This window comes from Herpailurus yagouaroundi, unplaced genomic scaffold (genome assembly GCF_014898765.1).
Source record: "Herpailurus yagouaroundi ecotype Mexico unplaced genomic scaffold, PumYag 196, whole genome shotgun sequence".
Classification (NCBI taxonomy): domain Eukaryota; kingdom Metazoa; phylum Chordata; class Mammalia; order Carnivora; family Felidae; genus Herpailurus; species Herpailurus yagouaroundi.
The window spans coordinates 15,657,649-15,670,619 of NW_024412427.1; the positions used below are offsets into that span (position 1 = coordinate 15,657,649).

At 50.5% G+C, this 12,971-nt stretch overlaps 1 protein-coding gene across 3 annotated transcripts in view; it reads left to right on the top strand.

Annotated features, from left to right (window-relative positions):
* The window catches only part of STK35 (serine/threonine kinase 35), a 43,371-nt gene that overhangs the window by 4,296 nt on the left and 26,104 nt on the right, over positions 1-12,971 (top strand). For 2 of the 3 annotated variants that reach the window (XM_040447488.1, XM_040447490.1), the window contains exon 3: positions 9,814-10,563. In XM_040447488.1, the coding sequence (XP_040303422.1) occupies positions 9,814-10,526 (713 nt within the window). In that variant the 3' untranslated portion in view covers positions 10,527-10,563. Of the gene's footprint in view, positions 1-9,813; positions 10,564-10,728; positions 10,878-12,971 lie in introns of those variants that run through there. The other variant, XM_040447489.1, reaches the window with a different exon arrangement.

Here is a 12,971-nt window from a genome sequence, read left to right on the forward strand (position 1 = left end):
ACTCTTCTGCGGTCACCTTTTGCCCAGTCTCCTGCAATTTAGACTAATTTTGAAATAGGCCAAAAAAGTGTTAATCTGATTTTAAAGCCTCAATTGAACCAAATCTGCATAATTTTACTTAGTCCCCATAAGTAGCATTTTGGGGATTGCGGGGGGGGGGGGGGGCGGCGCAAGGACAATCTTTGCCCCCAAAGCAACCAAAATTGGGAAAGTTTGAGGACCTGTAGAAGACTTTAAGTGCTAATCAGGGTCACCTGAGGAAAAGGTAAGTTGGTTAACGAGGGCTTTCTACAGAGTGTTGCACAGGATTAACAGGAATGATAATCTAGAGTTAGCCAGGAGTTGGTGGAGAAGGTAGGCTTGAAAGAAGGATGCGTAGGACCGTGTAGATCGGTAAAGAAAGGGGATTTATTTCACAGTTGGCCAAATAGAGAATGGTTTGGGTTTTTTCCCTCTTCGGTATCTGCTGTCTGGTGAATACACAGTAGGCATCTCTACAGTCTTAATCATTTGACCTATAAATCCAATGTCGAAAAGAGAAAATGTAGTTCTTGGTTCTGTCCAACTTGTTTTGGTAGCTTCTATGTCTTATGTCGTTCCCTTCTCTCTGAACATGGACCAAACAAGTCTCTGTGTTAAGTAGAGAACAGAAGTTTCAGAGTCCGTGGACGGAAACAAGCCTAGAAATGAGGATTTGCCCCCCTACAGAGTTAGTGGTAGCATTCAAACCAGCCTCCCAGGCTTTTTTAAACCAGATTAACAATCCTGTAAATTATTTGGCTGATGAGTTGATGTCTTTGTTTAGCTTTTTGAGTACTTTTCACAAAAAACAGGAGTTAAAACATCAACAGCTTGCTTTTATCCCGTTTCCATTGCCAAAGGACCCTGTCCCAAATGCACCTAAAACTAAGTTCAAGGTGGCTGCCGCTTAGGAGACGGCAGACAAGTCTTAAGATTTAAGATTCACTGTCGGGGAGCCTGGGTGGCGCAGTCGGTTAAGCGTCCGACTTCAGCCAGGTCACGATCTCGCGGTCCGTGAGTTCGAGCCCCGCGTCGGGCTCTGGGCTGATGGCTCAAAGCCTGGAGCCTGTTTCCGATTCTGTGTCTCCCTCTCTCTCTGCCCCTCCCCCGTTCATGCTCTGTCTCTCTCTGTCCCAAAAATAGATAAACGTTGAAAAAAAAAATTTAAAAAAAAGAAAAAAAAAAGACTCACTGTCAACCTAAACTCAAATTCTGGCACACTCTAATGCACATGCTGATCCTTCTGACAAACAGCAACAAGTGATGTATATATAAATATATTTATATATATATATACATTTATATATATAATTTATATATATAAATATATTTATATAAATATATATATAATTTATATATGCAAATAAGTTTATATTTATAAATATATATATAAACATATATGTTTATATATATAATATATAATCTCCAGGACGAACCCAAGGCTTGTGAAACCAAATAAGTTTGGAAAAGCTGGGGGTCTGGCTTGTGCCGTCTTGGTAAGACACAAGTTCTGCTTCGCCAACTTTCTTGTTTACTGTATTAAGAGATCTTTAGGTGGCTTCACAGGGGTGGGAATCTAGGTCCTTGGGAAGTCTTGTCTGTGCATCTTCGCCCAGTGGTGACGGTGAGTCAGGCACTGCATTGGGAGAGGCTTTGCAAAGTTCCCTCCGTGGGGCGTGCAGAAGACACAGGCCCAAGTGACCGCAGTTCAAGGCCATGAGTGATGGGTAGCCTAGCAAACGGCAGAGGTTCCCTCTGGAGTGGGGAGACACGGGGGAAACAGAGAAGGTAGACTAGAGTAAGTAAGATGAGGCCAGATTTCCTGTGGGATGGGAAGCCAGGGTCTTAGCTGCCCCCGCCCCAGCCTGTTGAGTGCCTAGGAAAACCTTAGGCCAGACCCCTAGAAAGCAACTCTGAATTCTCTACTGTAGAAGTGAGTCCTGCAGTTACCCGTTTTACCAGTGGGGAGACTGGAAGTTTGTGAACTTGCGTGGTGCAAGTAACCAAGCACGGGCGTTAGGGCTCGACTCCATTCTCCTGACCAGCTGTGCCGCGCTCTTGGGACAGGTGGCTTAAGTTCTGGGTGCGCTTCTGTTTTTCTTGGTGGTTAAATGGGCATAATCACATTTTACTCCGAAACTAATGGCTACTGTTTGTTTTTAATTATGTACTAATCAGTACTTGGCACTGCTGACTTCTACTGGGGCCACCCCCGTGTCTCAGCTGCCGGGGACCCTGTTACCTCCCTTCTGGTCTGCTCTTGAACGTCCGGAGACAACCGCGCAGACTTCCCTCACTACTGACTGCCTTCTGTGTGCACTGGGAATTGTAGATATCGGCCTCGGGAGACGGGAACAGCCCTTGCTTAATCGAGGGTTTTGGCTAATTGAGTTGCACTGGGTAGGCTTTTTATAGTGGAAATTCCTAAGAATTGCTCAACCCCCTATAAAACATCCGTTCACTTTCAACTCCGACTTGGCCTTTGGTAGAGTCCTTAGTGACTCCAGAATTCTGGACCCTTACCTAGTTGTCTTTAGTGTACATATTCTGCATGCTTCCTACTGGAACTTTCCTTGCTGTTGTTGTAGGCCTCTCACAGTTCTCATCTGGCTTCATTTCGCCCAATTACTGAGCACCTACTGTGTGTGAGGCACACCGTGAGGAGGCCAGAGACTTGGTTTCCTTCCGCCATGAGCGCCCAGTCTAATGGAGGAGATAAACAGAGCACAGCAGAGGTTACCTCAGGATGGCCTGTGAGAGGGGCTCTAGATGAGTGGCGGCCAGGAAGGTGGACTGTGTTTAGGGGAGGGAAGGGGAGGAGCTGTGAAAGGGCAAACAGAAGCAATCTTGGCAAGAGGTGAGGCGTGGGGAAGCGGTAAGGCCCCCACGGGTGGAGAGAGGAAGGAGTTGGCCGCCAAGGGTTATTTCCCACTCCCTGCCTGGCTGGTGGAGTCTGCATTCTAACAAGACCCCTCTAATGTTCCAGAACTAAGAGCCGGCCTCAGTATTTTCATGCTCCTTGTCTCCTTTAATCCTCCCACTTGCAAGTGTGTGTGTGTTTGTAGCCGGGTCTCCTACGTGGAAAAATCCGGATCTGTGAAGGTCAAGTAACTCGTCCAGCACTATCAGCGAAGGGTCCGCTGTAGATTTACATCCAGATGCTCTTTCCAGTCTCCGCATCCTTGACACGCTGCCTTATGACTGTCAGAGGGCCACCAGTGGTGTCCAGACACAGGAACATAATTAACGCCCAGTAGTTGTCTGTTCTGGCATCCGGGTACCTTGCAGAATGCTTCCTGTGTCACAGTTAAGCCTTCCAATAGCCTCAGGAGGTAGAGGTCTCCCAGTTGATGGAAATGAAACCAACTCATAGGGTCTTACAACACTCGCCCAGAGGTCACATAGCCATGTAAGTGGAAGAGTGGGGGCGTCGACCCTGGGCCTGGCTGGCTCCACAGCCCTTGTCCTTTTCTGTTAGGCCTGCGGCTTCTTGGGTTCTTGGCCTCTTGGCCTCTGTAGGATGCTGTGTCCTGTCTTGGCAGCCACCATCAGGGGTTGATTGTCCAGAGCACAATGACATTTGACTAATCTTGTGAAGTAGTACTTTGAACACACCCTGTGTGTTGATACTGGACCCAGCCTCCTTATAGTAACCTGACACAGCCCAAGGTCATTGAGACTGGGAGTTCATCTTTCTCGATTTTTTTTTTTCCTAACCCTTTTTCTTAGAAAAAATTACAACTTTCTATTTTTAAAATTTTGTATTAAACTTGGCATCCGACGTGGTATGTGACCTCCTCTTTTGACTTATTTAAGTAAATTAGAAGTATAACACGACGCTTGAAAGCATTCAGCCAAGCGGCAATACCATAATTATCCACTAACCCTTCTTGGGCTCTTGTTTCCAGTCCTTCACTTTTTTTTTTTTTTTAACTTTTATTCATTTTTTGAGAGTTGGGGGGGCGGGGGGGAAGGCGGGGGGGACACAGAATCCGAAGCAGGCTCCAGGCTCTGAGCTGTCAGCACAGAGCCCAGAGTGGGGCTCGAACCCATGGATCGCGAGATGCAGCCTGAACCGAAGTGGGACGTGTGCAACCGGCTGGGCCACCCCTGGCGCCCCATCCAGTCCTAGAGTGAGATTTTTTATGTCGCATGGATGGAGCATCTTGAAGACTTGTCAAAATCCTAATTAGTGCTCCGCTGAAAATTGCGTGGTTGGTCTATCAACACTAGGGACTTGGTGAACGTTAAACTCCTTGGGGGCATACGTTCCTGAACTTAACAGGGACCTTGCGCCACAGGGGGTGTAGAACGGCTAGGGGTTCCATTCAGCTCGGACCCCGGAGCCTGCTTCGGATTCCGTGTCCGTCTGTCTGTCTGTCTGTCTCTCTCTCTCTCTCTCTCTCTCTCTTTCTCTTTGTCTTTCTCTTTCTCTCTCTGTCCCTCCCCCACGCGTACTCTGTCTTTCTCTCTCCCTCAAAACTAAACTTAAAAAGGAATCCAGGCTGTAGAGACTGGGCCCTGCCTCTTACTAGCTGTGAGACCACAGGCAAGTAATGTAATCGTGAGCCTTAGTGTCCTCACCCGGAAATGGGGATACAGTTATGGTCTAAGTAGATAGGGGTTCGGAGTAAGAAGAGGGTTGGCCAGAGCTCTCTCTCAGTTCTTCCTTTCCATCACGGAGGACGGGTGATGTTCCTAAGTTCTGTTGATTCTAAACCTCCCGAGACCTCCCCCTCTCCCCCTCCGTGCCCTTCTCTCCCCTCCCCTGCCATCTTGGCGGTCAGAACCCAGCTTCAACAGTCGCGTGTGGTAGGGTTGTCAGCAGCCTGTATGTCTTAACGTAAACAGTGTATCTCCAAATCAGTGACTTAAGATTCAGGAAGCAGTATATCCTTCTAAAATATGCCAACAACTTTTATGGCTTCTTTTTTTTTTTTTTTTTTTTTTTTAATGTTTTTATTTATTTTTGAGACAGAGCATGAACAGGGGAGGGGCAGAGAGAGAAGGAGACACAGAATCCAAAGCAGGCTCCAGGCTCCGAGCTGTCCGCACAGAGCCCGATGCGGGCTCGAACTCACGGACTGTGAGAGCATGACCTGAGCCGAAGTCGGTCGCCCGACCGACTGAGCCACCCAGGCGCCCCTTTATTGCCTGTTTCTTAGAGCCGAAGTTCAAATCCTTCAGTCGGCCAGACACCGGTTCTTCGGACCCAACTCAGGCATCCTTCCCAGCCTCATTGCTGCCCACCTCCTCCTCCGTTTTCTGCGTTGACCCCCAGATTTCTTGGGTCCCTCGCTGCAAGCTCACACCCGCCCTGTGCGATGTGTTCGTTCTACATCCTTGGAGACCCAGCTCAGGGGTCGCTCTTGAGTGATTGCAGCCTGCCTTTCTTCTCTCCTAACCACCCTTCCCGCTTCGCTTCCTCGGGCACAACTGTGGCCTATTCCTTGCTCTCTTAGCTGCGGTTGGTCATTCTGCATCGAAAGACCAGAATCCCTTGTGAGGGCAGAGACCACTGGTTATCTCGGGGCCGGTGTCTGACCAGCAGTGTGTGCCCAGGAAATGTTTAAATGGAATGGACTAGAGCAAGGAGATCCAACTTCTGGAGGCAGCTTTGGGTAGAGGCTTCTAAATCCCTGGGGATTTTGTATCCCTTTCTAGGAGGTTTCTGCTGTCCCAGAGCTCACGCTAACTTACCCTTATGCTGAGCCTACTGGCCTCAAGTCTCTGAACAAAGCAGGCCCCATTTTTGTTGGGAGATGCCAACAGTACCTATCCCCCTGAGTAATGAGATAGGAGACACCTGCTTGACTTTTTTTCTCCCATTTTCTCTGTCTTCCTGTGAGCTGTGGCTTAGCATACGTTTTGACGTAGAGTTTACGTGGTGGTCTCCTGGCTGTTGGCCTTGAGGGGAAGGCAACCCAACTATCCTGAAAGTGGGCCTGTCTCGCTTTAATCAAGCTGCATTTCTTGGGACCCAGGCGACAGCCTTGGGTGGTGGAAGGAGTTGGCAATGGAGGTTCACATCTTACCCAACCAGTCATTTCGGGGATCTTGGGCAAGTTACTTAACCTTCCTCTTAGTTTCCCCACCTTATAAAACAGTGTCCGGAGAGATGAGACTGCTCCCACGTTGACGTTTAATGGTGCCTGGGACCCAGAGCCCAGTGGCCTCTCCCAAATCCTGAACAGTTCCAGGTACCAGTCTTTTCTCCCGCCTTGGGGAAGCTAAATTTTTAACTCCTCACCTTACAGAACTGTCAGGCTGCACCAAAGGAATTAAAAAATTTACTTTCGTTTCTATCCACTCAAAGAGCTGTAAGCTTCAAATGGGGTTTCTACTAGACGGCGCATGTGTATGCCACTTATACGTCTTGAAATTGGGGATAAGCATGGGGTGGCTTGGTGACCGCAGGGCCCGCCGGGAGTTGGACGGGTGCCGAAGCTTCCTTGGGTCACCTGACCTTCATAAGCCTCCTGCTAACTGGTGGACCCCAGCAATGTGTCTCCGGGAATCCGTGCTTGGTAATCCCTGGAGGTTTGAGCCTTTTTCCTTCCCGGTGTGCAGTCACCTTGGTAAATTACAAGGCTAGGGCTGGTAAATTACAAGGCTAGGGCGGTGGCCGGTGGGAAGAAGGAAGTTACTGGGGGATCAGGCAGGCATCCAGTCGGTTGGCATTCAGGCAGGACCCAAAGGTACGCGTTCAGATGCACCTGCAGAGATCTGGGAAGAGGGGAGGTCTTATAGGGAGAGAGCACCTCAAAACCGTCTGGTCTGGCTAGAACATGGGTTTGGCTCGTAAGAACCTGAGCAACACGACAGAATCTTCCACTTTTCATTTTCTGAGTCCAGGGTGCTAACATGTGGGAGCTTCACTCTGGCCTACAGCACCGGGGTTATTGGAATCGGTGGCTTCCTCGGACTTGGCTGAGGCCCAGGAGGGATGTTACTGATGGTTAGGATGTCCTTTCCCCAAAGTATCTTAGGCTCTGCGAAGTGTATTTTTTGCCTGAGACTTAACTCCCAGGAATATGTGCTGTAGGTGTCCCTCTCGTTTGGCAGACGATGCAGAGGCTCAGAGGGGTTCGGCCATCTCTCCCAACCTTTGCCCACGGTTCTAGCCATCTTTCCATGGTATCTCCGGCCCTCCTTGTTTTCCATTGAACTAATGAACCACCTAGTTAACCAGTGGGCAGAGCTGGTGTCTAAACCAGACTCCTCATCTTCTAAGTCTCCCCTCCTAACCCTTCCCATTTCTTTGCCCGGCCTTGCATCTCCACAAAAATGCATCAAGTGCCCTGTGCCCTCCCTCCTCCCTCTTGCTGTGAGGTAGGTAGGGGCTCAGGTAGGCAGTCTTCCCGGAGGAAAGGACTGGAATTCTCACATGCCTCTCTTATGTTTATGAGTAGGTAGCTGGGGATTCCTGCGTGAAAACACATGCTGTGGTTTTCTTACGAAAGGAGCCCACGGCCCCGTGCCTGTGCAGGGAAATGGCTTCTTGCGTCTGGGACAAGTAGCCGCCTTCCCCAGTTTTCCATTCTGTCATGCTCGCTGGTGCTGTCTGTGTCTGATTCCGAGACTGCTTCGTCCTGACCTCTCATCCAGCAGCTCCCCCTGTAGCACCTTCTGGGCTTCGATCATTCCCCCAGTGCTAGCTCTTCAGTCCTGGGGCCCGGCTACCCCCCTCCCCTCCCCCCCCATTCCCGGCTTAGGGCACTTACTACCCTTTTCTCCCCCCCCCCCCCCCCCCCGGGTTCTTCCAACCTGGACCTACAGTGTAGTCTGTTTTGCCGACTTGTTTCCTTTTGCCTTTAGTTGCCGTGGTTACCAACTTTGTATATAAAGTAATCACCATTCCCCACCCTCTATTTCCCCACTTTCAGTGAAAAAGTTTCACTGTTTTCTGATGGTCGCCCTTGCCGAGGGAATTTGATGGCTTTTTAATCGCTTCCTTTCTGGCTGTACCACCAGTAAACCTCTCTTGCCCTCCTTTTTATGAGTCTTTACTCTGGAGCCTGGATTGATTTGGGCTTCAGATCACTGCATCATCTTGCAGTGTTTTCAGATAAAGAACCTCAGCCCACCAGAGCCAGTGACCTAGAAAGAGGATGAGGAGGTGGGAAGAAGCTAATTTAAAAAAATAATAATAACAACAACACCCATCTGCCCTAAACTGGTTCTACCTGTATTGCTTTGATTGTGAGTAATCTAAACAAATTATATAATTACAGGGGAAGTGTGGTCTGACCGATCGTGGTCAAAAACCTAGAGCTTTTGCCTTGTTCATCTATCGGTCTTGCCTCACCCTAGAGCGCCCAGAGTGGCGGCTTCTGGGGGACTCTGCCTTGGTGGAGGCTGCGTGAAGAGGTGTGACTCTTGCTTTCTGGGGGAGTGGGGACACTGGTAGGCATCATGAATGACCCATATGCCCACCCCCAGTGGGCCCAGCCTTTTCATCAGCAACATAAGCCATCTGCCTCTTTAGACTCTGGGGGCAGTTCCAGTCCTCAAGTAACTTCCACCAAAGGACTCCATGGGCCATTGATTGCTTTATAAAGAACATTGGGATTTGTCGGTAGATGGCAATCACCAACTTTCCTGGAGTTTCTTTGGGTCCAAAGGAAAGACTTCTGGAAAGGCAGAGCCGGAGTTTCCGGCCGACACAGTTTGATTCTAACCCCTTCGTCTACTTTGGACCCCACTGTTCCTCCAGACTTCCTGTTTACGCCTCTGGTCCGTTTGTTCCTGTGTTCCATTATCCATCCCGTCTCGAAGCCTAGAATTCTCTTGCTTATCCCCACTGATCTGCCTGTCCTTTAGGTGTAACTCCAGTCTTCCGCCTCCCTCCTGACTCCCAGGTCTGGCAACTCCCACCCACCCTTCCCTGTTCGTAAAAGTTGACTTCGATGCAGATGCTTAAGATGCTTGCCGTTCTAGATACCTGTTATGTCCCTGAAGCTAAACTTTCTGGAGACAGGGGCCTGTTATATAACTAGCTTGTGCTGGGCAGATGTGGGTGAGCAGGAAACTCTGGTTGGAGTATGCCTCTGAAATAAAATTGTGGTGCCATTCTAAGTGCATTGACAAGAGCCTCACCGGTTATAGGAGAGCAGGGTGGGGGGAAAGGTCCTTCGCTTGGAGGGGACGAACAGACCGTGGATGGCCTCCGTGCACACTTGCCCTTGTCTGGCCCGCAGCCCCGCAAGCTGTGGGGGCGTGCTGCTGTCTGGAGGCACGGTAATGAGATACCATGGCTTCCTAGTCACGCATTTGAGTCCCTGGACTCTTAAGTCTCTGTGAGCCTCAGATTCTTCATCTCGTAAGATGGGGCTATTTCCTCCCACCTCCTGGGCGGTGGTAAATACCGCATTGAATGGCAGGTGCCGGTATAGGTATTCTGCGAGTGATTACATGTGGCCGTTTACAGGTGAAGCAGCGGAAGCAAACTTGGACAAGTGGACCGAGGGCAGTTGCCTCCTGGTTATTCATCCAACCAGCCAGCAGTAAGCCCCTTGGTACCCAGGCACCGGGTGATTCCAGAGCCAGGTGTCTAACACCCGCCCCTGCAGCCCGTGCCGCTCCTACCTTGTTGACCCTGATTTCCTCCTGTGTGCTTAGAGATGGGCCTGCTTGTGCGGTGTTGGCTCAGTGCCAGTTTGGCGGGTCCTCTTGGACCGGAGCGTTGTTACCCGTGTCACTCTTCCCTTCCCGAGCCGCGTGCCTGTCGCCTTACCGGTGACGCGAATGTGTCCGTGGCACTCAAATTCTTTCCGGTCTTCTTTGATTTAGGAGAAAGGATCCTGGGTTATGCTGAGGAGCCCTGCTATCTCTGGTTTGTCATGGAGTTCTGTGAAGGTGGAGACCTGAATCAGTACGTCCTGTCCCGGAGGCCGGACCCAGCTACCAACAAAAGCTTCATGCTACAGCTCACGAGCGCCATTGCCTTCCTGCACAAAAACCACATCGTGCACAGGGACCTAAAGCCAGACAACATCCTCATCACGGAGCGGTCTGGCACCCCCATCCTCAAGGTGGCAGACTTTGGACTAAGCAAGGTCTGTGCTGGGTTAGCCCCCCGAGGAAAAGAGGGCCATCAAGACCACAAAAATGTGAATGTGAATAAATACTGGCTGTCCTCAGCCTGCGGCTCCGACTTCTACATGGCCCCCGAAGTCTGGGAGGGACACTACACAGCCAAGGCCGACATCTTTGCCCTGGGCATTATCATCTGGGCAATGATAGAAAGAATCACTTTTATTGACTCTGAGACCAAGAAGGAGCTCCTGGGGACCTATATCAAACAGGGGACCGAAATCGTCCCTGTTGGCGAGGCGCTGCTAGAAAACCCAAAGATGGAGTTGCACATCCCCCAGAAACGCAGGACTTCCATGTCTGAGGGGATCAAGCAGCTCTTGAAAGATATGTTAGCTGCTAACCCACAGGACCGGCCTGATGCCTTTGAACTTGAAACCAGAATGGACCAGGTCACATGTGCTGCTTAAAATTCAGGGCAAAGCATCTTGAGTGTTTTGAAACTAGGTGAGTGTACTCTTTTTGCTCTGCATGCACGCTTCCTGGACTGGATCCTTCATCCTGGGCCCTTGAGGGAGCCCTGTGGAGTTGGGGGGGGGAGGGGCAGATTGTAGGGTGAAAGACCACAAAGTGCTTGTGATCAGAGACCCCCCCTGCCCCCACCCCCCACAGGTCACGAGGAGGAGATCTGTGGGGTGTAGGAAGAAAGAGCCCGAAAGTCTAGCGAGGTTTTCCGAGTGGACGTTGCATTTGAGCGGCGTCTCGAGGTTTTTTAGAAATCCCTTTTCCTCATCCATTGATCAATAAATGTGCAAGAGGTACGGACAGTTTTTTTCAGAGAATACACGCTACCCCTGATGGTACCCTCCTGGTCACACGTGCAATTCTGCACGGTTTAGAGCGTGCTATATTTAGGCACCGCTTTGTTTCCTGCCCTTTCGGCGCTAATCTGAGCACTTCCCCATGTGATCCTTTGAAAGTACAGTTTTCCAACATTGGCATTCCGTTACACGTGCCATAACGTAACCTTTCTCCTGCTTTAGACATCTGATGGGTTTTCTCCATTTTAGATACTGTGAATGACGTGCGAGTGAATAGTCTTATGCGGAAGTCTTCGCTTATTTAAGGAGATTGATTCGGGCTCTCGTTTGAGCGCTGTGCTGGGCCCTGGGGTGGCAGTGGTCAGCAAATTCAGAAAATGGCCCCATCCCCATGAATTCTGCAGCTTAGTTGGGGAGAGAAACATTGATCGGTACTTAACCATAGTTGCTTTGCCACAAAGGAGAACTGATAGGAAGGGAAATGAGCCTTTTAGGGGAGTTGGGGAATTGGGGGTCAGGGGAGCGTTGCAGGGAAAAGGACTAGCCTCTGCAGAGGACCTGAAGACAGGCAGCCTAGCGCCTTTGAGAACCTCCCCTGGTTTGGGGTCGCGGAGACGGCAGACCGGTGGTAACCAGAGAGACCGTGACCTGCTAGGAGAGCTGAGGTGGCAAATCCCAGCAGTGGCAGTGGGAGTTCACCTGGACCTGAGTCTGAGGTGTGAGCCAGGGAAATGAAATCAGAAATCAGGTGGCACCAGGGACCCTGGAATTTGGCCTTGACTTAGTAGGCATCTGGGAGGCAGATACCCGCGGGGCAGAGCAGCGCAGCGCAGCAATTAAGAACTTCCGGCACGTGCGAGTTGAGTTGAACTGGGGCCTGGGAGACCAGACGCACCAATTAGTTTATTCCCACCATGAGGGATGTCGTTGAACCTGAAATTGAGTAGCCGTGAGGATGGAACGGTGCCTGGGTCTTCAGGGCAGGCGGTTGGCAGGACAGCTGGCCGGATGTGGAAGCACAAGGAGCTCCTAAATCTGGGGAGCTGCGTGGCAGCAGACACACGTGCTGGCTGGTGGATTGGTCAGATGCGAATTAAGCTCACGTCGTCCAGCCTAGTTTTGTGGGAAGGGAAGAGAAGGTCGACCGCCAGATACGCCAGGGGGACACAGTAGCATTTTGGTTCACCTTTGCGACTCCGCCGGGGGTTAAGTCATTTCTCCACCGTCCTAAGTTAAGTTGCAGGTGTATTCCTCCCTCCCTCCTACCTTCTTGTTCTTACGAGGGCAGGTTGGAAACGAGCTCCTCTTAAATTCGCTGAATGCTCGAGATGAGGCGATGAGGGGGTGCTGCTAATCCCAGGGGTCACATTGGGCACAGAGCCGTCAGTCACCCAGGTTGGTTCTTAGTCCCTTCCTTCCCCTTCATCACCCTCAGAGGGCTAGTTGGTGGTGCTGAGTGCCGAGTTGAGCCTGGTCACATCTGCAGTGTTCTCCGTGAACTTTCTGGATTGAGTCACCAGGTTAGTCCTTTCCAAAACCCCTGAGCACTTTCCAGATGCCAGGCCAGTTCGTCCCCACTGCCCACCAAGAAAGAGTGCTCCCTAAAGCTCAGTAGGAGACAGTGCCGGGTCAGAGCCCAGAAAGGGTCGGCTAGACCAGGTTTCGTCGTATTTCACACCATCACATCTCCTCCCTTCCGCTTATAAAAAAGCTCTTAGAATTCAAGTTTGCCCTGGAGTAAGATGATGGTTGTCATTGGAAGAGAGACCTGAATGTGGGTTAGAATCGTGGGGTTGTCGCAACTGATTGAGATCGGGGCTCCATTTGCACAGCCACGGTTGGGATTTGTGCTATTTTGCAGGGCACAGTTTTAGCTCCTATAGGGGTGATTCCTTCAGGTAGGAGAAATAGATGACCTTGACATAAGATAAGATGGGGCATGTAGCCCTGCAAAGTGCCCCAGGCTCTGACTGCTAGTGAGGACAATAGTTGTGAGCTGTATCTGGCCAGTTCAGGGATCGGAGGCTTGAGTTGGGATGAACTATTGTGCAGCCTCCCCCTGCTCCCCACTTAAGTTTAATAGACGGAGAAGCT